The 26,711-nt window shown below is 42.6% G+C and overlaps 1 protein-coding gene across 1 annotated transcript in view; it reads right to left on the reverse strand.

The window, feature by feature from the left end:
* The window catches only part of SLC5A1 (solute carrier family 5 member 1), a gene marked incomplete at its 3' end in the record, with an annotated part of 57,954 nt that overhangs the window by 483 nt on the left and 30,760 nt on the right, over positions 1 to 26,711 (reverse strand). Inside the window, exons 6-14 of the mRNA XM_084253922.1 lie at positions 20,223 to 20,328; positions 19,049 to 19,129; positions 16,522 to 16,742; positions 16,166 to 16,301; positions 14,382 to 14,489; positions 9,476 to 9,626; positions 7,529 to 7,697; positions 4,355 to 4,570; positions 2,129 to 2,234 (exon numbers count right to left, since the gene is read on the reverse strand). Coding sequence (XP_084110048.1) covers positions 2,129 to 2,234; positions 4,355 to 4,570; positions 7,529 to 7,697; positions 9,476 to 9,626; positions 14,382 to 14,489; positions 16,166 to 16,301; positions 16,522 to 16,742; positions 19,049 to 19,129; positions 20,223 to 20,328 — 1,294 coding nt within the window. The remainder of the gene's footprint in view (positions 1 to 2,128; positions 2,235 to 4,354; positions 4,571 to 7,528; positions 7,698 to 9,475; positions 9,627 to 14,381; positions 14,490 to 16,165; positions 16,302 to 16,521; positions 16,743 to 19,048; positions 19,130 to 20,222; positions 20,329 to 26,711) is intronic.

Below are 26,711 nucleotides of genomic sequence, written 5' to 3' on the forward strand. Positions count from 1 at the left end.
ATCAATCAGACTCAAACAAAAATAATCATTTTTGGGGGGGAGATAAATGTTAATAATGGACTGGGGAACACTGACATATGAAGGACATGAAAAATTCACTTCAGAAACATAGACACACATCTGTTCTCTACTTCATTGGAAAGAAATGAAACTGGCACGACTCAGAATTTCATTGTGCACACCTGGAAATTACAAATCTTCATACCAGTACCAACCATGTGACAGGGATTGGGTTGAATAATACCTGATACAGCGATGTGCTCATTAACATTTACAGGGCTTAAAATCTGATATTGTATATCAATGCTGCTGAATCAACCATCCAACTAGTGCTGCCATTCAAAGTAGATGCCCTCCAAGGGAAGTGATTTTCTCCCCTGAGCCCAAATGTGGCACTGGAGGCAGATACATCTATCTTAGAATCTCATGTCTGGGGAGGGAACACAAATGACCATGGGGATGGACTATGGGTGCTTTGGTGGTGGGGTGGTGTAGTAATAACACCTGAAGTGGGAGATCCTACATCTCCAAAACACAAAAAAATTATGTAATCCAAATGCTACATAAATTCAAAAACAAAACGAGAGAGAGAGAGAGAGAGAGAGAGAGAGAGAGAGAGAGAGAGAGAGAGAGGATCTCAGATTAAGAACAACTAGTCTCCACTCTATCATGTTTTAAGAGTCAGATGCTTTCAGAATTGGAAAGAACCTTCATGAGCTAGCATATAAATATAGCAGAACTGGGAACAAAATCCAACTTACAATCTTGGTAATTCACCTCTTTCTCCCTATATATATGTGTATATATATATATATATATATATATATATATATATATATACACATACACACACACATATGAACCTAGGTAAATAATACTTTCTTCATTACAAGGTTTCATGGGAGAAAGCCAGTAATAGGTTTGAGAAGTGTTAGTCTCCTTCCATTCTTTTTTTTCTCTAACATACATGAGAAAAAAAGGCAAGCATCCTTGCTCCCCTCAATTTTGTCTCATTCCACCCAAATGGGAGAATGAGAAAAGAGTAGCAAGGCATTGGGTTCTCTGACCAGCCCAATAAGAAATATTCCTCATCCATGCTCTTTCAAATCTACAATATCCTTACTCAAGGTGGAGATATTTTTGGAGGTGGAAGAAGTAGGGGTTATGTTCACAACTGCCTGCTCCAGGGATGCAGGAGGGGGGTGGGAGGGAAATGCTGTCTTTTCAGCACCATGGTCAGCTGCCAGGGTGCTCAGCTTTCAGGACTTGGAGTCACAGGTTTCAGAACTAAAAGGTCTTTAGAGACCAAGAGCAATAGCAAAACCTCTCCCTGTTGGGCCTCAATTTACAAGTCTGTAAAAGGAGGTGATAAGATCAGAGGATCTTGAAACCCTTTCCAGAACTAGGACTCTATGATATTCCTCGTGGCCAGACTCAGAACTTGTTCTGTTGCAACTGTGCTCCCGATTTGAAGGAGTGATGAGACCTCCAGCCCAGCATATGCTAGGACACACATGACCTTGAGTTCTGCATGCCACACATCTCCACAACTGTCTGCAAGGTAGGGAAGAAAAGTTGCAACACAGACGTTGAGGAAAGCATTTTTCTGTGATCAGGATAAACCTCTAAGCATTGACTAAGCATTATCTCATTGGACTTCCAGAGAAATCTGATATTTAAAATCTGATGTGGTCAGCCAGTAAGACATAAGATCCCCCAAACCTCTATATCACCCTCTGATGTCACTAGAACTGACCATAGCTTTCATTCCATCTGCTTTCAGTTCATAGGCTATGTCAGAAGAGCTCTGACCCTTTCTTTGGCCCTGACCATGCTCCAAATCAGGTCAGGTGACAGATTCTTCACCCATACCTATTCAGTGAGTTCTTTAAACTCTGAGGGGTGAGGGAGCTATGGTGACCCCGCATCTCCCTCCTTCTCTTGACCAGACCTCAGGGTGAACTTTACCCAAATCCATTTATTCATTTCACTCTCCACTGAGCTCCTCATTCCCCTCTAGAATAGAGGTCTGAGCTTTAATGAAGGCATTTAGTGAAGGCTTCGGTGGTCTTGCTGCTGTGGGAATAAATTTTTAGGGTTTGAGAATAGGTTTTGAGTCATAAATCACCTATTTCATCAGTCTCCTCTGGGGTTTCTTGGAAGTTCTCCTCTTCTGCATCCAGGTCAACACGTTCCTCTTTGCTGTTGCGCAGACTCCAACACAGGCGGTAGAGCTGTGAGGAAAACAGAACAGATTTATCAAAAAGATCCAGACAGTGTCTTGGACCAACAAATTTGGAGAATAAAGAGACATGTGTCAAGAAAGGAAAAGCAATTTGGCCTAATGGTACAAAGAGGAATATAGCTAACAGTTACCATCCAAAGCATCACCAAAAGTGCTGGAAACTTAGATGCAAACCATACACATGTACACATGAGCCCCTATGATACAGCCATATTTGGAGACTAACAGATTATTCTGAATATAGAGATGTTCCAAATGAATGAATTCTTGTTACCTATGATAAATGAAATTGTTCTTTTTAGCACTGATGCTGGCAAACAAGACTATACACCCATTTCTCCAGGCCAGTCATGTAAGACCAGATTTTTATATAATGTGTTTGCCATCTTATTGGGAGAGAATCTGAAGAATCATGAGCCATTTAATGGAGCTGGAGGCACAGTTTCGATTGACATGAAACCAGAAACTTGAAGTCTGAAAATCAATGCAGGTGTTCATCCCAACTTCATCCTCTTTGGTGATAATCTTGCTTCCTCTGCTTCAAGGGGAAGCATGGAGCTAAGATGTGTTTAGGGCTGCAGTACTTTTAAAGACTGAAACAGCAGGAAGCAATTAATATAACACAAATTTGAGCCAGATTTGGCAAATAAACACGATGGAATTTCTGCTGCTGTACAAGTAATCTTTGTGTGACCTTATGGTTGATAGCTTTGAATTTTTTTTTACTTTTTTTAAGCAATTTTACACTTAACAAAAATTTTCAAAAATAGTAGAGAGGGTTCCTATATACCTCTTACTAAGTCTCCCCTAATGTTAACATGCTATATAACCATAGTATATAAATGCACATAAAGAATAACATGGCTACAATATTATTAATTAAACTGCAGACTTTATTCAAGGTTCATGAGTTTTTCTGCTCATGTTATTTTTCTGTTCTGGGATCTAATCTTGAATCTTATATCAGGTTTAGTTGTCATGTCTCCTTAGTTTTCTCTAACCTGTGACAGTTCTCTACTCTTTCCTTATTTTTCATGACCTTGAAAACTTGTCAGAGAGGTTAAAAATTTTTAGGGAGTCTATATATGTGAGTAAAAGATTAACAAAACCACTTTTTCCTTCTTTATGGAGAAATACGATCTTGGATTAACTCTTCAGTTCTGTTTTAGAAACCAAGAAAGAAGATATCCACTGTGTCGAGTTACCGGACTACATTGGTCATGGTAAAAATGGCCTGTACTTAGTAATCTTCATCTACATTAGGAGGGCTATGAATAAGCCCTAAACCAAGATGACATCTCAAGCTAACGAAGAGTACTGCCATTTTTTAAAGTTTTGAACTAACCAAACTTTGATAATTCTTGAAGTATCTTTCATTCTTTGGGTAACTGTTTGGCATCTTATTTGGAAAATTAAACTTCACATGGTGACTTTTTAAAAAAAGATTTATTTATTTATACAAGAACTGGGGTATAGGCCAGAGGCACGGGAGGGTAAGAGAACTCACCAGAGACAGAGCGGGGAGCAGAACAGGCAGACAAACTGAAAACACTGCTGAGGGGAGCAGCAGGCGAGACAGGAAAGGTCTGCTGTGCCACGTGGGTCTCTCCCCCGCTGGCAGGGAATCTAATCAGCGCTGCAGAGGCTGTGGACAGCGCCGCACCCAACCCACTGGCCACTGGGGAGGCCCCATGTGGTGATTTTTGTAACTAAATATGTATCCTTGCTGGCCCCCCTGGAAGCTATGATCACACACTGTTATATGAAATATAAGTTCCTATTTGGGACATGAGCATCCAAACCAGAACCAACCCTGTGCTCACCCAGGTGATCTTATGCCCTTGTACCTGAGCTGTCATTTAGGGAGCAGGATTCAAAGACTCCTGGGCTGAAATGTGAACTCCCACTGAAGATACACACTTGATACCACCCTGCTGGGGTAGAACCTTACTTCCTATCCTATGTCCTTCTACATGAAGCCAATGGCAAATGTGGACTGCTTTAGTCACATGAGTGTGAAATATTTAACTGAGCCAAGGCCAAGTAAGATGGGTATTGCAGCATGAACATGAAGCAAGGGGTGGACATGTCTCCCAAGTGGATACTCACATGTACATCTGGAATGGGCTTGGTCAAGAGCGAGACGGTCAAAATGATGATGACAGAAATGACAAAGAGGATGATGGCAAAGTACAGGTAGTGCACACCGCAGATAATTGTGGGGCAGTTGCTGGGCTCCATGCAGCTCCCGGTTCCATAGGCAAACTCAGCAATCATACGGGATACTCCAATCAGGAATCCTATGATCAGCCCCCAAAAAGCTCCCTGTGAAAGGAAACTTTAGCTTCATAAAGGCTGAACACACAAAAACAACTATGCATTCTTGAGGGGCCGGAGGCAGGAATAAAGGTGAGAGAAGTGATAGTTCTAGGTCACCTGAAGCCAGAACAGTGGATGTTCAGAATATGGTTAGGAGTATTAGGTCAGGTCTTCAGTGGGTGTGTTTCAGTGATAGGCTTTTACCTGGATCATAAAACAATGATTTATGATATAATGGGATGATGCATCTAAGATCTGGTGAGAATGTCAACTCAAAGCTTGAATTATAAATTCCCTTTAACTTTAAAAGTAACTTGAACCTCCCAGCCTACATATACCATCATCACCAGCCTCCAAATTTAGGCACACTGAGACGCAATTACTTATGAAGTATCAATAATTTGTTACTCCTCAAAGAAACAAGAAAAAACTAAATTGGGTTTTGTCAGACTGGATCTAGATAGCTCCTTTGCAGGCCACTGGTAGCCCTACATTTTTATGTTCCAGAGACACTAAATCACCAGTTATTCTTAAAACATGTCAGGTATATTCATCCCAGGTTTTTGCACAAGTCATTCTCTCTACCTGGGAGAGCACCGCTCTTCCCTTCCTGGAAACCTTCTTCTAACTTGAATGCCCCTTCTCTACCTCCCCAGACAGAAATGGATGAACACTGCCTCCTTATTGTGGCTGCAGCACTGTGGGCACAGCTTCATGCTGGCATTGACCACACCACTGTGAAATATATTCATTTCTATGTGTCCCCATTTGAACCCGGAGTTTGCCCAGGGAAGGAACCTTTTTGTTAATAGCACTTAGCCCCACATTTGGGATATGAAAGCATCAGCTAGATAAATAAATGAATAAGGGAAGAAATGTTCTCTATTCATTACCCATACACTTACTTAGTTAAAAAATTATTTCCTCACTTTAGTTTGTGAGGAAATAACTTGCAAGACTTTCCTTCTCATTTTTGGCAATTAGCCTTTTAGTTTTTATTCTCAAGAGGCTCTCAAAAAATCTGGAAACTTTTGACTTTTTCCTCAAGCTTTGGATTCACCTTTCCATAGAGTGCTGGACCAGTTCTGAGACGCATCCTGCAGGTGCAGTCTCTGCACCCTCCTCTCTGGAGACTCTCAGCCAGTTTCTCATTGTCAGCACAATGAACTTTGGGCTGAATACTTCTTTTTTGGGAATGGGGAGGCTGTCTTGTGCATTGTAGAATGTTTAGCAGCATTCAACAGTAGCATTTCCCAATTCATAACAATGAAAAATATTCCCAAACATGTCCAAATGTCCCCTGGAGAAGGACAACGTTGCCCTCCCCCCAGTTGAAAACCTCTACATCTATCCCAGTTCTTAGCTCTGTTGAAAGCCCTGGTCCAGTACAGAACTGAATATGCACATGTCCACTGCAATAGCCAGCTGAGATTTTAGCCACATATTTTTTTTTAAAAGATTTATTTATTTATACAAGCACTGGGTACAGTCAGAAGCGCGGGAGGGTGAGAGAATTCACCAGAGCCAGAGCAGGGAGCAGAGCAGGCAGAAGGACCGAAGTACACAGCTGAGGGGAGCAGCGGGTGGCAGGAGAGGTCTGTGTGCCATCTGGGACCCTCCTCCAGTGGCCTGGAAGCAGCCGGGGATCGAAATGGTGTTGCAGAGGCTGCGGGTAGCTTTGCAAGCCAGCGCTCAACCGCTACACCACCGGGGAGGCACAGCCACATATTTCTAACTTGTATTTTAGAAATCGCCTAGTGAACCAGCTTCAGCCAATTTCTTTTGAAACTTAGCCCAAAAATGTATTCCCATTTCCATTTCAAATTGAATTCTGATCTTTCAAGGTGTTTATCTGTGCACCCAATATTGTGTCAACAGCAAATATGGAATTGTTTCCTAGTTGGCAAGGGTTGACAAAAGAAAGACACAGGTAGTGACTTATACATCTAAAATTGGGTCACTCTAGGAAGGTCTTTCCCTTGTATGTATTTGCATATATTTTTGTATATATTTCCCTGGCATATATTCTCCTGGGAGAAAGTGGTGGTCTCCAGCCAAAAATTTGTCATCTTTATATTGTTTCCAATATAGTCAGCACCCCGACTCCTTCCCAAACCTCCCCCGGTATGCAGTTGATTGGATACAAAGACAGCTGAGATACCCCAGTCAGAAGACATACGCATTCTTTTCATGATGCTTCAAAATCTGCAAGGACACTCCACTAATGACCCAAACTCTTTAGTGTGGTTTTCAAAGGGGCCATTCCTAACTTAACGATAAACTGCCTCTCGAGCTGTGTCTTCCATTACACACACACACACACACACACACACACATATTGAGTGAGGTGAGAAGCCAGGTAAGTCTGTCACCTTTATCCCTAACCTACTTGCCCCTGTAAGTTCTGGGCAGTGCTGTTGTCTCTGCCTTGAATGCCCTCTTGTCCCCCTCAATATCAACCCATGTTGATGTAGCCTTTCTGAGAATAACTTCCCACTTATATTTTGAGCCGTATATGTCATCTACCTTACATTGTTTTAAATATAAGCTTCTGAGCACTAGAACTTCATCCTACACTGGGCCCTAAAAAATACAGCTGGAAAGTTCACTGTGGAATCCCTGGAGGGTATCCTGTGCTAGGTCTTCTGCTGGGACTGCTCCCCAGGGGCCACAGACTTCTCAGGGAGTGCCAGGCAGTCAGGTCAAAATCACCAAGATTGGATAGAAAATGTGTATCGTTCTTTGGGAACTAGTTTGAAATCTGCAGCAAGGAAAAAAGGCGGTCTAAAAGAATGGGAACCCAGGAGAGGCCCTGAAGGTTTTCCCTGTACAAACACTCAGCAGCACATCCATTCCTGCTTTAGATCTCTCAAAATAGAATTCCCTCCCACAGAGAATATATAAGTCCAGTTGGGAGTTTCTGGGCCAGAATGGCTTTTCTGGGCATGCACGGATGATACCCACCTGCTCGTTGACTCTCTTACAGAAAATAGCCAGCAAGAAGACAGCTGCGATGGGAGGTCCCAAGTAACTGGTGATGGACTGGATGTAATCAAAGAGCTGCCCGCTTTGTGCTGACTGCACAATGGGCACCCAGGCGATGCTGATGCCAATCAGCACCACGATGAACACTCTGAAATCAAAGCCCCCATAACCAAGTGTTAATAAATGGCTCCAGGCCTCCCTGATGGCCTAGCGCTATCTCCTCTACGGTCTGAGTTGGACCCCCGACCAGGGAGCTAACCCACATATGGCACAGCAGACTTATCCTGACTCACCCGCTGCTCCCCTCAGCAGTGTATTTCAGTCAATCCACCTGTTCTGCTCTCCACTTTGTCTCTGGTGAGTCCTCTCACCACCCCCACACATACCCCTGGCCTACACCCCAGTTCTCCTATGCAAAAAAAAAAAAGGCTTCACATGAATAAATAGATCACTGGGTATCAAAGATATCTATAACTAGTAAATATGTACACATAACACATAAGCATATGTAAAATATGTAAAACATGTCTTACATATTTTATATAGGTAATATATTATTATAGCTCTAATATATGTTTGTAATACCACAGCAAGGAAAAATAATTAGCAAATTAATTCTTGAGGAATTTTTCTTTTGCCTCTTCAAGAATTCATCTGTGCCTCTGAGTAAGTGAAATGCACTTGACTTTCAGTAGGGACCTAGACCCAGTCCCCACCATTTGGGACCTAATTTAGGGTTTCCCTCCTGCCAGTAGCCGTCCACAGCTAGTACACATCTTTTTCACCTCTCCCTTTTCTGAGCCCTGATTGCTCTTACTGGCAATTCCAACATTTGGAATTGTTCCATCTGAGTGTAAGTGTATCAAGGGCAGGGATGAGCCTCAGAGCAGCAGTCATTGGCTGCACAAAAAAATATGAATCCCAACATTACCTCAGGGTGAAGGGGTCCTGCCTTGAGCAAAGAAACAAAATACTTCTCTTCCCTGGTTGTATCTTGAGTCTTATAAATAACAGAAAAAGTCAGAAAACTCTTCTTAAGGAAAAGTCATCCAGGAAATGGCACTGCTTCCTTGAAGTATAGTAGTAGGTATTGACCTAGTCTGACCTCTAGATGTCTGGTGTTTCATCACCTGGGACTGGCTTACCATTTTCCTTACTTTCATTTGCCCTAATCTTACCCATGAGGCTTATCAGGTGGCAGCCCATATGCCCCCTGTACTCCTGTACCCTTGACTGATAGCTCAGGGACTTGTTCCTCTGCCTTGAGGAGCTTGCCCTGCCTCAGCCCATGGAGAGACATGGAGGAGCTTCTGTTAGTCCTCTATCCAGGGCAACTTCTCCATGGATAATGATGATAATAAGTACATCCAATCCATGAATTGTTTTCAATATACTGCTGTGTCCATTAGCCTCTTTGACATTAACAAATGTGCTCATAGCCTGGTATTTAAATCTTACAGAGCATGTTCACAAGTTCAACATGACTTGGCCCTCACAGTCCTCCAGCAAAATGTTACAGCAGAGGGTCAGGTCATCTGAGGCATCTAAGCCTCAAAGATGTCCAGTGAGGAGAGCGTCAGTGTGGAGGGCTGAGGAAGATGGTGTGGGTGGTCTAAAGAGTCTTGGATAACTCTCGGTTAGCCATGGATTCCAGACCTGGGTCTGCCATTGCCTCAGGTATCTAGATTTAGGCAGGACAAGTCTCTTTTTGCTCATTGGTAGACTGGAGTTTAGATTAGACGGTCTCTGATGTGGCTTTTCACTCCAGAGGGGCATCGCTTGATGATCTCCAATTCAAAGTTAAGTGCCACTGAAGGGCAAATATTACTCTCCACAGAGGTTACTTCCATTCTACCCAAGTATCTGCTAATCTTCCCAACTTGAGGGGAATTCCAGGGGTGCATTCTAGGGAACAGCCGGATTTACCTTCCTGCAATCATGAGCTCCTTTTCGGATGCTCTCTTCCGGATCTTGGTGTAGATGTCCATGGTGAAGAGGGTGCTGGCACTGTTGAAAATGGACGTCAGGGAGCTCATGAGAGAGGCCAACATGACTGACAACATGAGGCCTCGCAGTCCTGGAAGAAAAGGAGGTTCTGAGTAGCACAAAACACCTGAGCTCTTCTATGCTTAGCAAGTGAGGACTCAAGGTTTGTTTGCCTGCCAAAAACATACACTGTTCTCTGATTTGTCTCTCCAAAAGAACCAGAAGTTTTAAGAAATGGACTCTAGCTTTAAATTACATTGTAAACTCACAGCAGTCAACAAAGAGCTAAGAACAAAAATTATATATGAGGTAAATACTTGTCAATTGAACGATGATGGTGGTGGTGATGATGGTATGTGTGTGTGTGCGTGTAAAGAAGTTGATGTATATGAGATAGTTAGGAGGCAAAATGAACAGAATCTCATGATGGATTTGTGGGGGGACATTTACTGGCTGACTGGAGGAGACTGAATCTGCAAATGAGACAATAAGGAGCTGCTGAAAAAGGAGAGGCAGTAGTCGAAATAAACAGAAGAGAATAACACTATGGAATCCAAGAGTGTAACTCAAGAAAGACAAGTGATCATAATGCTGAATGCTACTGAGGGTCAAGTAAGATGGAAAATATCTTTTTTTTAAAGTTTTTTTTATATTCCCCATACAATTGCACCCCCTTATTTTGACCCAAATCCCTCCTCTCCCCACCCCCTCCATAGTTGTGTCTCTGGTTTATAGTTGCTTATTGATTTTGATTTTTTCTTTATTATAGTTATTCTTTTTCCTGATCCCTTATTTAGGTTTTCTAGATTCCTGCTATGAGTGAGACCATCCGGTATTTTTCTTTTTCTTTTTTTTAATATTTTATTTTATATAATTTTTACATCATTTTTCATTTTTGCACAATGTATGCTTTTTCATTTTGGTTATATTCCCCATACAATTGCACCCCCCCTTATTTTGACCCTAATCCTTCCTCTCCCCACCCCTTCCCCCTCCTCACCCCCCCCAGTGTGTCTCTGGTCCATGGTTGCTTGTTGATTTTGATTTTTACTTTGTATTAATTAGTCTTTTCCTGGTCCCTTATTTAGGTTTTCTAAATTTCTGCTATGAGGGAGGTCATCCGGTATTTTTCTTTTTCTTTCTGACTTATTTTGCTGAGCATGATCCCTTCCAGCTCCATCCATCTTGCTGCAAACTGCATGTGTTTATCTTTTTGATTGCTGAGTAATATTCCATGGTGTGTATGTACCACATCTTCTTGATCCAGTCATCTATTTTTGGGCATTTGGGTTGTTTCCAAAGATTAGCTATTGTAAATACTGCTGCTGTTAACATAGGGGTGCAGGTATCTTTTGAATTAATGTTTCTGTGCATTTGGTTAAATACCTAGGATAGAATTGCTGGATCATATGGAAGCTCTATCTTTAGTAGGTTGAGGAATCTCCATACAGCTTCCCTTAGTGGTTGGACCAGTTTGCACACCCACCAGCAGTGCAGGAGAGTTCCTTTTTCTCCACATCCTCACCAACATTTTTGTTGCTAGTTTTTTTAATATGTGCCATTCTCACTGGTGTAAGATTGTATCTCATTGTAGTTTTTTTTTTTAATATTCCCCATACAATTGCAATCCCCTTATTTTGACCCCAATCCCTCCCCTCCCCGCCCCCCACCACCCATAGAGTGTCTCTGGTTCATAGTTGTTGATTTTGATTTTCACTTTCTTATAGTTATTCATTTTCCTGGTCCCTTATTTAAGTTTTCTAGATTCCTGCTATGAGTGAGACCATCTGGTATTTTTCTTTTTCTTTCTGGCTTATTTCGTTGAGCATGATCCCTTCCAGCGCCATCCATGTTGTTGAAAGTTGCATGTGTTTATCTTTTTTGAATGCTGAGTAATATTCCATGGTGTATATATACCACATCTTCTTGATCCAGTCATCTATTTTTGGGCATTTGGGTTGTTTCCAAAGCTTAGCTATTGTAAATAGTGCTGCTATAAACATAGGGATGCAGGTGTTCTTTGGAATTGATGTTTCTGTGTCCTTTGGGTAAATACCTAGGAATGGAATTGCTGGATCATATGGAAGCTCTATGTTTAGTAGGTCCAGAAATCTCCAGACAGCTCTCCATAGTGGTTGGACCAGCTTGCACTCCCATCAACAGTGCAGGAGAGTTCCTTTTTCTCCACATCCTCGCCAACATTTGTTGTTGCTAGTTTTTTTAATATGTGCCATTCTCACTGGTATGAGATGGTATCTCATGGTAGTTTTAATTTGCATTTCCCTGATTACAAGTGATGTTGAACATTTTTTCATATGCCTGTTGGCCATTTGCATTTCCTCTTCAGAGAAGTTTCTTTTTTCTCATTGTAGTTTTGATTTGCATTTCCCTGATTACAAGTGATATTGAACATTTTTTCATATGCCTGTTGGCCATTTGAATTTCCTCTTTGGAAAAGTTTCTTTTTATCTCTTCTGCCCATTTTTTTGACAGGATTATTTTCTTTGTTTTTGTTGAGTCTCATCAGTTCTTTGTAGATTTTTGTGATCAGTCCTTTATCATTAGTGTTGTGCGCAAAAATTTTCCCCCAGTCGGTGGGGTTTCTCTTTGTTTTGGTTATTGTCTCTTTTGCTGTGCAGAAGCTCTTTAATTTTATGTAGTCTCAGCTGTTTATCTTTGCCTTCACTATCACTGCTTTGGGTGATGTGTCTGTAAAGATGTCTTTGAGGTGCATGTCGTGTAGTGTTTTGCCTATATGGAAAACATCTTTTTGATCTAGCACAGGAAGGTCAGAAACCAGATTTCATCTGAAAGTGAGGGAATGGCAGTGATATACATAAGGACAGCATTCCTTGTCCTTGATCTTTCTGTTATGCACAGTCCATTCTAGCACAGTAGTTAGTGCTACTGCTCTCACCTGGTATCTGCCAATCTAAAGAAAATAAGATAAACACCCCATAGAGTCCAGTGTAATCCCAGCCAGAAACTTAAATGAGCCATGTGACTCTTCCTAATTGCAACCTTAATTAACAAGCAGCCTGGCTCAGTGGAAAAGTTACCTATTACACCCATTTTTATAGAATTTGAATTCAAATGGTTTGCCCAAGGTCATACATCCAGTCTGTAGTTAGAAAAAATCCCAAATTCCTCATCTCCCTCCATGAGCAAAGTTAAGTGAACCAGATATTCAGTTGCTATGTGCCCTTTACTCCTGTGCCTCTCAGTTTCCCCAACTGTAAAATGAAGAGGTTTGACTAGATGGTCTCTATGTTTCCTTTCAGCGATAAAATTTTTTAAGTTCATTCTAAATTTTCCTGGTTAATAGTTTCAAATTTATGATCTCTTGAGACCCACAAATCTAACAAAAATTGCATCTCCTGATCCAGAATTAGATTTTTCTTCTGTATGAAACATGAACAATGAATAGACTTGCAGGCCTACCCAAAAACTGTTCTGGATTCTAAGTATCCATTCTCCTATGATAACAAGTTCTTCAGAGTAAGAAGGCCCATTGTAAACTATACTTCCTTATACTTGTTCATTCTAAAGCTAAATGCCCTAAATGCCCCAAAACAGATGAGTGTATCAAGAAGATATGGCGTATTTTTGATTTGCATTTCCCTGATTACAAGTGATGCTGAACATTTTTTCATATGCCTGTTGGCCATTTGCATTTCCTCTTTAGAGAAGTTCCTTTTTAGCTCTGCTGCCCATTTTTTGACTGGATTATTTACTTGTTTTTTGTTGATTCTCTTCAGCTCTTTGTAGATTTTTGTGATCAGTCCTTTATCATTAGTGTTGTGTGCAAAATTTTTCTCCCAGTCGGTGGGGTGTCTCTTTTATTTTGGTTAAAGTAAAAATCAAAATCAACAAGCAACTATAATCCAGAGACATATTACAGGGGAACGGGTAGGAGGAGAGGGGGGATTAGGGTCAAAATAAGGAGGGGTGGGAATTGTATGGGGAATATAACCAAGATGAAAATGCATACATTGCACAAAAATGAAAAATGATGTAAAAATATATAAAATAAAAAAGAAGATGTGGTGTATATACACAATGGAATACTACTCAGTAATTAAAAAAGATAAACTCATGCAATTCACAGCAACATGGATGGAGCTAGAAGGGATTATGCTCAGTGAAATAAATCAGAAGGAAAAAGAAAAACATTGGATTGTTTCATTTATAGGAGGAACATAAGGAAACCAAACAAGGAGTCAGAAAAAAAAAAGACAAAACTAGCAGGCAAATTATAGAACTGAGACACATCACAGGTGTGAGGCAAAGAGATGGGTCAAAAAAGGGAAGGGAAGAGCACAAGAGACTATGGTGACAATTCCCAGGTGATGTGGTGGTGGGAATTTTATAGGGATTACACCTGAGGAGAGAAAAATCAAATAATGTAAAAAAAATACATATAAAATAAAAAATAAAAGACAGTCAAGCTGAGCATCAAAAAAAAAAAAAAGGAAAAACAAACAAACAAGAAAATAAAGTTAAAACAACTTGAAACAGCCCAGAAGACAATTCATTCTTCAGGTAAAACTCCACTTATTCAAGCCTTCATGTTAATGTCTGTTGGGGAGCTTCAAAAGACCTTTTAGATGAACATGTAAAAGTCATGTTTTTCCCTCAGATGTTTTCAGATCATTTCTTTTCCAAATTTGATGGATGGGAGAGCCCAACTAAGTCATATATCTACTGAAGACACCGAGAATAAGTCTTTTTCTACTGGCCCCCCAGCACAGATGAGGCTTTCCCCCCCAGAGCCACAGAAATCTCTTTAAACCATAAGCCCAACCAACCTCCTAAGCAAGTCCCTGCCAATGGGGATGACTCTCACCATTGGGCATGAGCTCCATCACCAAGGTGGGGTAGGCAATGTTGGTACAGCCAACTTTGGTGTTACAATACTTCTCACATTCCGAGGGGGTGACACAGGCAATTTTATCTGGAGAGAGATGAAGAACCAAGTCAGCAAGCAGACACTGGGGGGGGTGGTGGAAAATTCCAAGATTCACTTTCTTAAAACAAGCTTTTGAACAGGATAATCCTGCCCAAGGCCCTGAAATGGCTCTATGGAGGGCAGCTCCTGGCTGAGCCCTTCCATGCTGTGCCCTGTCCTGGTCCTGACCACCCCCAAGCTCTGCCTGGGAAGAAAAGGCAGTTTCTAGGCAGAGGAGGGGAGAGGCAAAGAAATGATCAAGGTGGGAAGGGAGGGTATGCGGTCCGCAGACTTTAGCCAGCTGTGCAGCAGCTCAGCAGTACTGTCTTGTTTCTACTGAAGACTACAGGGACTGGCAGCTCCTTATTTTGAGGATCCTTTAAGGTACTTTAGCAAGTAAGGTTAAACACTCAGACAACGGAGGAAATTCCCCCAGGAGGAGGTCTACTGGGTAGTACTTCCAAGATGTGGAATGTCTGGAGTAAGATAGAAAAGAAGTAGCTGTGGCAAGTGGGGTGGGGAATAGAGAGAAGGAACATAATCTAGACCCTGGAGAAAATTCTAGAGATGTCTATAGAATTCAAATCAACGAACATTTAACAGGTAGCTATTACAGGTATATCATCTAGTGCTGCTTCATTATAGCACTGGTTGGAAATTTTTTTTTTTAAGATTTATTTATTTATACAAGCACTGGGTACAGTCAGAAGCGCAGGAGGGTGAGAGAATTCACCAGAGCCAGAGCGGGGAGCAGAGCAGGCAGAAGGACCGAAGTACACTGCTGAGGGGAGCAGCGGGCGGCAGGAGAGGTCTGCGCGCCATGTAGGACCCTCCTCCGGTGGCAGGGGAGCAGCCGGGGATCGAACTGGCGTTGCAGAGGCTGCGGGCAGCTTCGCAACCCAGCGCTCAACCACTGCACCACCAGGGAGGCCTTGGTTGGAAAATTTTTATATGTGTTATATCCATTATAATATAAACTTTTCAATTAGGAATATTTTTTCTCATAACAGGCAAGCCAATACAGGAATGTGAGACCACCATTAAGAGCACTCTTAATAGCCAATGGCAGCAAATGCACTTTGACTGTTCTGTCTTCATTTTGAAAAGTGCTCACAATAATTTCAGTCCACAGTGCTCTCTCTTTTTTTGTATTATCTCATATTCCAGGAAACAGTATTGATTTATGATGGTTGACCAAAATAATAAATAAATAAATAAGTGCAAATGGCAATGCCAGCGAGGCCATAGAAGGGGCAAGGAAAAATCTTTCACCCTGGAGAGCCAAGTGCAAGGGCCTCCTTCAAGGAAATGGAAAAGGAAACAGGTCTCAGAGGCAAGCTGGGGTCCTTTGGAATCAAGGACATTAAGGTTCTTTGTCATTAAGAAGAAGAGCCTGGGGACACTGAGTAAGAAGTAAGCAAATATCAGCTGGAAAACACCTCAGCTCCAAAGAATGGGAAAAAGAGAGAAGCAATTTCCAGTGGAAGAAACCAAGGAAGACAATGCCACAGGTTCTGTGACCTCAAAATATTCACTCTCTAGATGGGGAACATAATGCTTGGTAATTGTGACAAGAAAAAAAAGGGCAGAAAAGGAGGACTTGCTAGTGAAGGGATTTTAGAAATGACTCAGAGCCAGGAAAATGGTAGAAAGTACCCAGTGTGTCCAGCGGAAGCCATCACCTGTGTACAGGATGCGGCTGATCATCCCAGGCATCACCATGAGGAACATGGGCAGCAGCTTCAGGTACCCACACATGATGCAGCCGGCCTTCACGTGAGACATGTTCTTGGCAGAGAGGCAGCGCTGCACAATGACCTGCCAGGGGAAGCGCAGTGAGGGAGGAATGGAAGCCAGAGGACCCATGACGGCTTTCAGCCACCCAGCCCATCCTGTGTCCTTGACCAGGTAGTCTCATGTCAGTGAGGTGCACTGACCCCCAGGCCACATGAGCCCTGTCCTATCTTTCCCAACCCCCAAGCCACAGACAGACAGGAGCTCTGGGTCTCCTGTCCACCCTGCATGTTCAGCGTGGTACCTGATCTGTGCACCAGTACCACAGAGCAATGATGGACATTCCAAAGATGAGCCCAGGCCATGGGAGGTCTCCCTTGAGTGGATCTCGGAAGATGTGGAATGAGTCGGGCCTCGGGGTGTAGCATTCTTCCTTGACGGTGAGGTTCCCCTCAGAAACCACAGATGGAATGGCTTGCATGTACTTTTTCATGAAGGCGTCATACCCTCCCACTTCATGAAAAGCTGGAAAACATTTGTTACAAAAATTAATATCCTGAAACTCTCAACTCTTCATAGCAGTTTCCTCCGGGGAGGGGGGGGGTGCCTGAAAAACTGAGAGGACTACAACCCAGCCCTCACTGTGTGGTCACTTTCCCATTCTGGACCTCAGCTTCCTCATCTATAGAATGGAATTTTTAACCCTGTCTTGTCTCGTTCCCTTTGAGGGAGCTACTGTGAGGGCCCAAAGCAATGGCCTGTGGAAAAACTCCAAGCATAAACCCTTTTACAAAGGGAAGACATTTGAATTATTAAAAGACAGACTTTGGTTATTTTTTTTTAAATGAGAAACATTTTTTAAAGATTTATTTATTTATGCATACAAGAACTAGGGTGTAGAACAGAGGTGCTGGGTGGGGGCAGTGGTGAGAGGACTCACCAGAGAGAGTAGGGAGCAGAACAGGCAGATCTACTGAAATATACTGCTGAGGAGAGGCAGGAAAGGTCTGCTGTGCCATGTGGGACACCTCCCTGGCTGGGGACCAAACTCAGGCCACAGCAGTGATAGTACTGAGACTTAACCCTTAGGTCATCAGGGAGGCCCCAGACTTTGGTTTTGAACCAGGTCCAAAGACTCTGTTTTTCCCTTCATCCCCTGTGGTGGCTGGCAGGGATGCCAGACGTAGAGCTGGAGACACAGGCTAGGTCATACCAGTAAACCCCTGTTTCCAGCAGTCTGGTAGCAAGGACAGAGAATGGGTGAGGAGTCTGGAACCCTGCCTTCTCTTGGTTGTGTGCCCATGAAAAAGACATTCCGGCCCCTGCAGAGCCCTGGAGATTGATAGGGAAAACTGAATGGAAGCTCTTGGAAAACAGCATAGAGAATGGACAAGGCTTTGCAGAACACACAGACGGCATGAGCCCCCATAAAAATAAACTACATTTTACAGCCCTCCATCTTAAATACCTAGAGATCTAAGGTCTTGTCTTTAGAATTTAATAGACAAATTTTTTTTAAAAAAAATCAGGGTGTGCAAATTGCATGCGTTTATCTTTTTGATTGCTGAGTAATATTCCATTGTGTAGATGCACCACATCTTCTTGATCCAGTCATTTATTTTTGGACATATGGGTGGTTTCCATAGCTTAGCTATTGTAAATAGTGCTGCTATAAACATAGGGGTGCAGGTGCCCTTTTGAATTAATGATTCTGTGTCCTTTAGGTAAATACCTAGCACCATGGATAGAGCTGGAAGGGATCATGCTCAGCAAAATAAGACAGAAAGAAAAAGAAAAATACCGAATGGTCTCACTCATAGCAGGAATTTAGAAAACGTATATAAGGGACCAGGGGCCTCCCTGGTGGCACAGGCAGTTGAGCACTGCATTGTGAAGCTGTCTGCAACCTCTGCAGTGCAGGTTTGATCCAGGCTGGCCAGCAAGAATCCCACATGGCGCAGCAGACCTCTCCTGTCTCGCCTGCTGCTCCCCTCAGCAGTGTATTTCTTCAGTTTGCCTGTTTTGTTCCCAGCTCTGTCTTTGGTGAATCCTCTCACCCTCCCGCACATCTGGCTTGTTCCCCAGTTCTTGTATAAATAAATAAATCTTCAAATAAATAAATAAATGAGGGACCAGGAAAAAGACTAATTATAATAAAGTAAAAATCAAAATCAACAAGCCACTATAAACCAGAGATACTCTATTGGGGGGAGGGGGGAGGGGTTAGGGTCAAAATAAGGGAGGTGGGAATTTTATGGGGAATATAACCAAGATGAAAATGCATACATTGTGCAAAAATGAAAAATGATGTAAAAATATATAAAATAAAATAATCAGGGTGTGGGGGGAGAGCACCACAGAATGGTTGGTTGGTTGTTAATTTTGTCAAATAAAGATGCAAACAAAAAAGTAGTCACTTTCATCAATTCATACAAGAAAGAACATTTAACATCAAAATGTAGACAAGATATAATCAGATTTAAGATGCAACATTTGAATGTATTTAGTCTACAGTGTAGCTGTAGACTTTTTTGTCCAGTTTCTCTGTAGATAGAAGACTATGTTGTCACAGGCTGACATTGGGAACCACTGTCTAGAGAGGGCAGCAGGCACTCCAAATGTTACTGGTCCAGGCCACCTGAGACCTCCAGAGCTGGTGAAGGTGCCCTCTGCACACCCACAGTGGTGGTGAATCTGGGGAGGGCAGAATTAGTCCTGCTTCCTGCCTGTGCTAGTGGCAGGAAGGGAGGTTGGACTAAACTTTCTCTCTCTGGGACACAGGCTCCTATCTCTGCCTCCCCACCTCCTCAGCCTGCCCTAGCACCACTTACCAAACCCGGTTAGGATAAAAGACCCCACCAGCATGATCCCCGTCTGCAAGGTGTCCGTGTAAATCACAGCCGCCAAGCCCCCTACACAGGAGGGAGACAAAACATCCTATGTCAGGTACGATGGCACAAGTAGCCTGTCCCCTTTCCCCACCCTCCACTTCTAACCCTGCACCCCATTCAGTCACCCACCGGCCTTTCCTTCCTTCCCTCCCCTGACCTGCCCTTCCTGTTCAGTAGTCTGCTGCCCAGCATGTTCCAACAGCTCTGCTTTCATAGAAATGCTAGGAAGGCCTTGGGGAAAGGAAAATGTTGCTCCTTATTTGGGGAGAAAGAACTTTAAGTGAACCTTTTAAATAGGAAGATGGCTTCTCTATGGTAGAGAAGCATCTTTCATAAATGAAGACAGGGAAGGCCAGAGTGCAGACATCTCTACAAGGTGTCTGGGGACACAGCTAAATTGGCACATTTTATAGAGCTACTTGTATTTCCACTTTCTCTTTTCTCAGACCATCTAAGTAATAGCTTGTCACCAAAACTATGGGGCTCCAGTTGAACAGCATGTTGCATCATTGACCATGTCTCTGCCTAATCACCACAGAGTAACACCTCTGCAAAGGTGCCCCCAACTGTTCTCTGTGTCAGCAACCTCTCCAGTCAGTTCTTGAGTATTCCTCTAAAATCTTTTTGTGTCATTCTCTCCCTTACACAATGCCTCCCAGCCCCTGTCAGAGCAAATCCAAGACCCTGCACTATGACCTCAGGACTATCAGGCCTTATGAACCCCACACACCCCAGCTCCCTCCCATGGGCCACCCTCCTTCAGTCAAGCACATTTGCTTGCTCACCCTGCCTCCCTCCACCCCATGTTCTTGCCTCCATTACTTTGCTCTCACCTACCCCTGTACTTGACACTTCTCTGACTCTTTCAACTCAGCCAAGTCCTCTCTACAACCTACAGGCCCACATCCCTCCATATTCCAGCCAACACTGGAGTTTTCTGGAACCAACTCTATAACCCGTTAGAATCCATGAATTGGAGCCAAGCAAACACCCCCTCCTCCTTCCTGGGTTTATCTCTCTTCCTTGAGAGAAGCTATGTCTTTTACTTCCTCACTCTTCACAAGTTACAGATCCTAAACTGGGATTGAGCTGCTGGATCATTTGAATGGCTCACCAGTGATTGTATAAATGGCAGTGATGGCCAGTAAGAGAAAGATGGCCAGGTACAGATCCAGGCCCAGTGCCAAGTTGATGAATATGGCCCCAGAGAAGATATCCGCCTGGAAGAAAAGGGGTGGAGTTAGGAGTGAGAGAGACCAGGGTGTACCAGGGTATGGCTGAGGTACTTCAGCTGCTGGGACAGGGAGGCATATTTGGAGGGGTTAAACAAAAATAAAACAGCCTGATTAAAAGATGAGCATAAGATCCGAATAGACACTTTTTTTAAAGAAGACATACAGATGGCCAACAGGCACATGAAAAAATGTACAACATCTCTTATTATTAAGGAAATAGAAGACGATAATGAGATATCAAGTTAGGCCAGTTGGAATGGCCATTTATCCAAAAAACAGAAATATTGTATTAGTGAGAATGTAGAAAAAATGGTGGTGGTAGTGAAAAATGGTACAGTTATTATGGGAAACAGTATGAAGATTCCTCAAAAAATAAAAACAGAAACTATATGATCCAGTTATTCTATTTTTGGGTATTTACCCAAAGGATTGATTTGAAGAGATAATACATACCCCATGTTCATCACAGCATTATTTATAATAACCAGGAGTTGGAAATAACCCTGGTGTCTATCAACAGAAGATTGGATGAAAAAAGATGTGGTTCATGTACACAACTAACTACTAGTCAACTATAAAAAGATGAAGTCCTACCATCTGCTACAGCATGGATGGACCTTGAGGGCATTATGTTTAGTGAAATAAGTCGGATGGAAAAAGACAAACAGGGCCTCCCTGGTGGCTCAAGTCTCAGCACTATGAAGCTATCGGCAGCCACTTCAGGACAAGTTCAATGCCTGGCCAGGGAGCTAACCCACATGGTGCGCAGACCTCTCCTGCTGTCCGCTGCTCCCCTCAGCAGTGTATTTCATCAGTCTGCCTGCTCTGCTCTCCCCTCTGACTCTGGTGAATTCTCTCACCCTCCCACGCTTCTGACTGTACCCAGTGCTTGTATGAATAAATAAATAAATCTTTAAAAAAAAGAATGCAATTACTTAAAAAAAGACAAGAAAGAGAGCAGCAAGTGACCTGGTTTTCTAAAGGAAAAGGTAGTATTGTGTTCACAAGGTAGTATTGTGTTTACCTAAAGGAAAAGGTAGTATTGTGTTTACAAAAGGAAAAATTAATGCAATAATGTAGTAATTCTGAAAAAAAGTCAACTGATTTTTTTTTCAAGCTGAAGTAGTTTATTTTCCACACACCTGCACACATCTTCTCTTCCAGTGACCTTCCCACAACATTGAAAGATCCTGTTGCCTAGTAGAGCTCCTGATTGCCTTAATTCTTACCCCTGAATTCACTAATTATGTTCTTGATACAGTTCTTTTTCTCCTCCCCTCCTCATTTAGTTCCATAGAGAAACTTCTATCTGGCTGGAAAGAGCAGTTGCTAATTTAAATCAGCAGAGAGCCCTGGAGCCAACTGGAAGTGTAGTATTAAGGAATTATCATGGAGAATCTTTTATTTTCAAATCTCTAGTTGTAAAGGGAACTAGATTTCCCCTAGATGGAAGGCATAGACTGTTTTACTGTATAAACCTGAAACATTTCAGTTCATGTAAAGGACCTCCCTGTCAGAGTCTTAGGGAATGGTGCCCCTAAATTTTTTCTTTATTTTATCTTCCCCACTCCCTTACAGCTACTCAAGACCCTCCAGTGGCTCTGGCTCCTGCCAACTAAATCTCCTGTTCCCTGACTCTACTGGTTGACAGACAGCTTGTTCTACACCAACTCCAAGCCTGTATACTAAGGCATGACACCCTCTTCCCCAAGATGGGCCCCCTGAGGATCTGTGCCTTAGCTCCCCTGCAGGTTCTCTATTCCCCGGGGACCTACAGCATGGCCTTTCCCAGTGGGGGATAATAGGCAGAACCAAGGGTAGGGACAGATATAGTGACTTTGACCCCATCCCCACTCCCCAGGACTGGTGGTCAGGGGACCTAGGTTTTAACCCCAGCACTTCTACTGTAGGCCTGAGTGACCAAATAATAAAACCCTTTCCTCTTTACATCTCAATGTTTTCATCTTTAAAGTGGGAGGCTCTGATTCTTGAGGCTTGTGATTCTCAGTGACTAGAATGGGAAAGCTTTTCAGCCAAGAAAATCATTCTCCTCCCAGTCTGGTCCTTCTGCAGGGAGAGGAAAAAAGAGTCCCCCGCAGCATGTTAACCTTGCTAAGGGTGAAATGGCCATTCCTGGGTTTCACCGAGCATGGCAGCAACTCAGCAGACTGCTGTTTTCTTTGCAAGCCAAGCCAGGCCTATACACAGTAACCCTGTTTAAGAGAACTGCAGGTGGCACTGATCTTGGCACCCCCTATTCTTGTGTAGGCATCTTCCAGCAGGTAAATTGTAAATAATTGCCAATGATCAGGGAAACCAAACTATCCCAAACTATATCACCTTTATGACTTCTGAGCAAATGATTGGTGATGCTACAAAGAATCAAGTTGCCATGAAGCCCACCAGCCCAGTTTTGATGTCAAATGCCTTTCTGAGTGTAGATTTGATGGTGTTGTTTTCCAATCTGAAACAAATCATTAGCTTTCTTTATATGCATACAAGAACTGGGGTGGGGGGTGAGTAGATTCAGAACAGGTGGATCTACTGAAATACACTGCTGAAGGGAGCAGCAGGCGAGACAGGAGAGGTCTGCTGTGCCATGTGGGTTAGCCCCCTGACCAGGGGTTGAACTCATGCCACAGTGGCTGGGGATAGCTTGACAGTTCTAAGACTTAACCTCTGCACCACCAGGGAGGCCCCTGAAATGTAGCATTAGCTTTTTATGGTGATGAATAATGCAGGTGGGCCCAAGTGCCAAGAAACTTCAAGGCAAGATCAGTATGAGGACAAACAGAAAATTCTTGACAAGCGTAATGAAATCTGGTTTGATGAGAACCAGAAAGCAGAGAAGAAAATTTGAACAGCAACAGAAAGACCTGGAAAAGGTCTGCGATCCATTCATTGCCAAGCTGTGCCAGAATGCAGGTGTCATAGGAAGAGGAATACCTGGGGGTTTCCCTGGTGATGGAGCTACACCATCTGCTGGGACCTCCACTGGGCCCACAACTAAGGAGGGTAATTAAACCAATGTGGGCACAGAATATAGCATTGTCTCACACAAACACTAAGGGATGCAAATTTGTAGCTAATTCCATGGCAGTGAAAGTTGAGTTGCTATAGTCATAACTGGTCCTTCTTGATACTTGACTATGGAACATGTGCATGGAGAAAGGAAGTAATGTTTCCTCTTACAAGCACTGTATTATAAGTGGAAAATGCAATGTCCTAAATAAAGCTATTTAAAAGCTATGACCCCCCCCCCCCCGGGCCTCCCTGGTGGCGCAGCGGTTGAGCGCTGGGTTGCGAAGCTCCCTGCGGTCTCTGCGGCGCCGGTTCGATCCCCGGCTGCTCCCCGGCCACCGGAGGAGGGTCCTACATGGCGCGCAGACCTCTCCTGCCGCCCGCTGCTCCCCTCAGCAGTGTACTTCGGTCCTTCTGCCTGCTCTGCTCCCCGCTCTGGCTCTGGTGAATTCTCTCACCCTCCCATGCTTCTGACTGTACACAGTGCATGTATAAACAAATAAACAAATAAATAAATAAATAAAAATACGTGCCTCTTTAAAAAAAAAATAAAGCCCCCCCCCCCCAAAAAAAAGGGCCATTCTACCCTGCAGCCACTGCAGCACGAGTTCAATCCCTGGCCAGGGAGCTGACCCATATGGCGCAGCAGACCTCTCCTGACTTGCCTGTTGCTCCCTTCAGCTGTGTAGTTCACTCAATCTGCTTATTCGGCTCCCCCTCTGCCTCTGGTGGTATTGTAAGTGGAAAATGCAATGTCTTAAATAAAGCTATTTAAAAGCTATGACTCCCCCCCAAAAAAAGGGCCATTCTATCCTGATGCTGCACAATGATCACTTGATGAGCTTTCGCAATTGCTGCTCCCTGCCCTCCTTGGCCTCTAATTTGTCACATAAAGTTATTACAATTGAAAGGGATCAATCACTGATAACAACGGAATGTGGTTAAGTGCGCACGCTTGATTTGGTGTATTAGCTTATAAATGTGAGTGAGCTATAAAAAGATTCCAAGGCTGCTCCCTCCTTAAAAATGCCCTTAGTTGGCTTATTTTCCAGAGTAGTTCATTTGTAATGCTTGATGACAACACATCGCATGTGATATCCTAATTAATATTTGCCAGCTGTATTTAACCACAAATAAATAAGGCATTACTCTTATACAGAGTTTTGTTCAAAGTCTATAAAGATTTATAAGATGGGTGGGCTAATAAAAATCTTATTTTTATAATACTCTACTTCCAGCTAGTAAGGCAAATGAAGATTTCTAAGAAAACTCTCCTTCTTAACCAAAGAAAACTCTCTTAACCAAGAAAACACTCTTTCTTAACCAAAGAAACCTAGGAGAAATTCTTCTTCCCATGAGTCACTCCTAACTTCAAGGTGAAAGTCTTTCTCTGCACTTAGAACCCCAAAAGGAGTGCCTGGGAAACTATAGCTAAGCTCATGTTAGCGCAAGTATTCTGACATTAGTCTTTGGATCTCATAGGAGCCCCAACTTCCTCCTGCTTCACTAGAGTATTTTTTTTCTCCCTACTCAGGGATTTTACAGTGTGTTAAGGGCTCTCAGATTACATTCATTTTTTGATCCTCAAAACTGGTAAACTGACTTTACATAAAAACAAAGTCAGTGACTTGTTAGAGATCTAAAATCCAGGGTTTCTGCCTCCAAGCTCAGTGACCTCCCCAAAACTCTGAAAGATAAGGGTTCTCCTTCCTGGAATATTTTCTACAGAAAGCAAGTTGCTTTTCAATCAAAAAAGTTTTTTTCACTTTTAAAATTAGAGAGTTTATGCGTGATTTAGGAACAACATCACAGAAAATTATACATCAAAAAGTAAGTGTTCCCACTTCTATCACTTGGCCCAAAGGTCATCATATTTTTATCCACCAGAGGATTTTCAAATGGTTTGTCAAATATTATATCAACAATTATGATCCACAGACCCTAAAAATAATACTTACAAAGATGGAATCATGGGGGAATGTGTACAGTGTGATGTTAAATAGGAGGGAAAGACAACAAAATAATATGTATATTCTGATTGCAATTTGGTAAATGAACGTAATATGGTCAAGGTCAAAATACGAAAACTTCTGTACTAGAACTGTAAGGTTATAGGTGCCTTTCCTCTCCAGATTTTCTTAAATACCATCATCATATTTTTCTTACAGTTTCAAAGGTGGGAGTGGAAAGCAGACACTTTACAACACAATATATTCTTTATGGAGACATAAATATGTATAGTAAAAATATAAAAACATAGACCAGAAAAATATATTCCAAGTTCAAGACTGTATTTACCTTTTAAGGAGGAAGTACATGGGGTCAAGAAGGTTCTGATAAGCCTTCAGTTATAGCTGTAATGTTTTACTTCTTTTTTTAAAAAAATGATAAAACTGTTGACATCCTTAGAATCTAGTTGGTGGTATTTGCTATATTATTCTTTGTACTTTTGTGTGTGCTTGCAGTATTTCATTACTTTTTAGTTTATAAATGTATTTATTGTATACCAGGAACTGTATAGGAAATATATCAAAGCCTTGATATAAAAAATTGTCCTGTTAGGTCTTCCTGGTGGTGCAAGGGGTTAAGACGCAACCTATGAAGCTATCCATAGCCACTGCAGCACGAGTTCAATCCCTGGCCAGGGAACTGACCCATATGGCGCAGCAGACCTCTCCTGACTCGCCCGCTGCTCCCCTCAGCAGTGTATTTCACTCAATCTGCTTATTCTGCTCCCCACTCTGCCTCTGGTGAATCCTCTCACCCCCTACACCTCTGGCCTTTACCCCAGTTCTTGTATAAATAAATAAATAAATCTTTTTAAAAAATTGTCCTGTAATCCTGTGAGACCACTAGTTTCACCGTTCATCCCAAATTGCAGCTTCTCTAAACTATTCTTAGTTTGTTTTTTTTTTTAAAGATTTATTTATTTATTTATACAAGCACTGGGTATAGTCAGAAGTGCGGGAGGGTGCGAGAATTCACCAGAGCCAGAGCAGAGAGCAGAACAGGCAGAAGGACCGAAGTACACTGCTGAGGGGAGCAGCGGGTGGCAGGAGAGGTCTGCGCGCCATGTGGGGCCCTCACTGGCAGCTGGGGATGGAACCAGCGCTCAACTGCTGCGCCACCAGGGGAGGCCCTATTCTTAGTTCTTAATTTAAAAAAGAAAAGAAGTTTAAAAGTAAGCAAATTTCTCCAATGACATTGAGCAAAAACAACTTAAAATGAAATGAAAAATGAATCCCCTTCTATACTAGGGATCAGCAAACTTTCTGTTAAAAAAAAAAAAAACGAAAACAGAAATAAGGCAATAACAGGACATACAGTCTCTGTTCAACCTACTGTAT

Source organism: Talpa europaea, assembly GCF_964194135.1.
Source record: "Talpa europaea genome assembly, chromosome: 14".
Taxonomy (NCBI): Eukaryota; Metazoa; Chordata; class Mammalia; order Eulipotyphla; family Talpidae; genus Talpa; species Talpa europaea.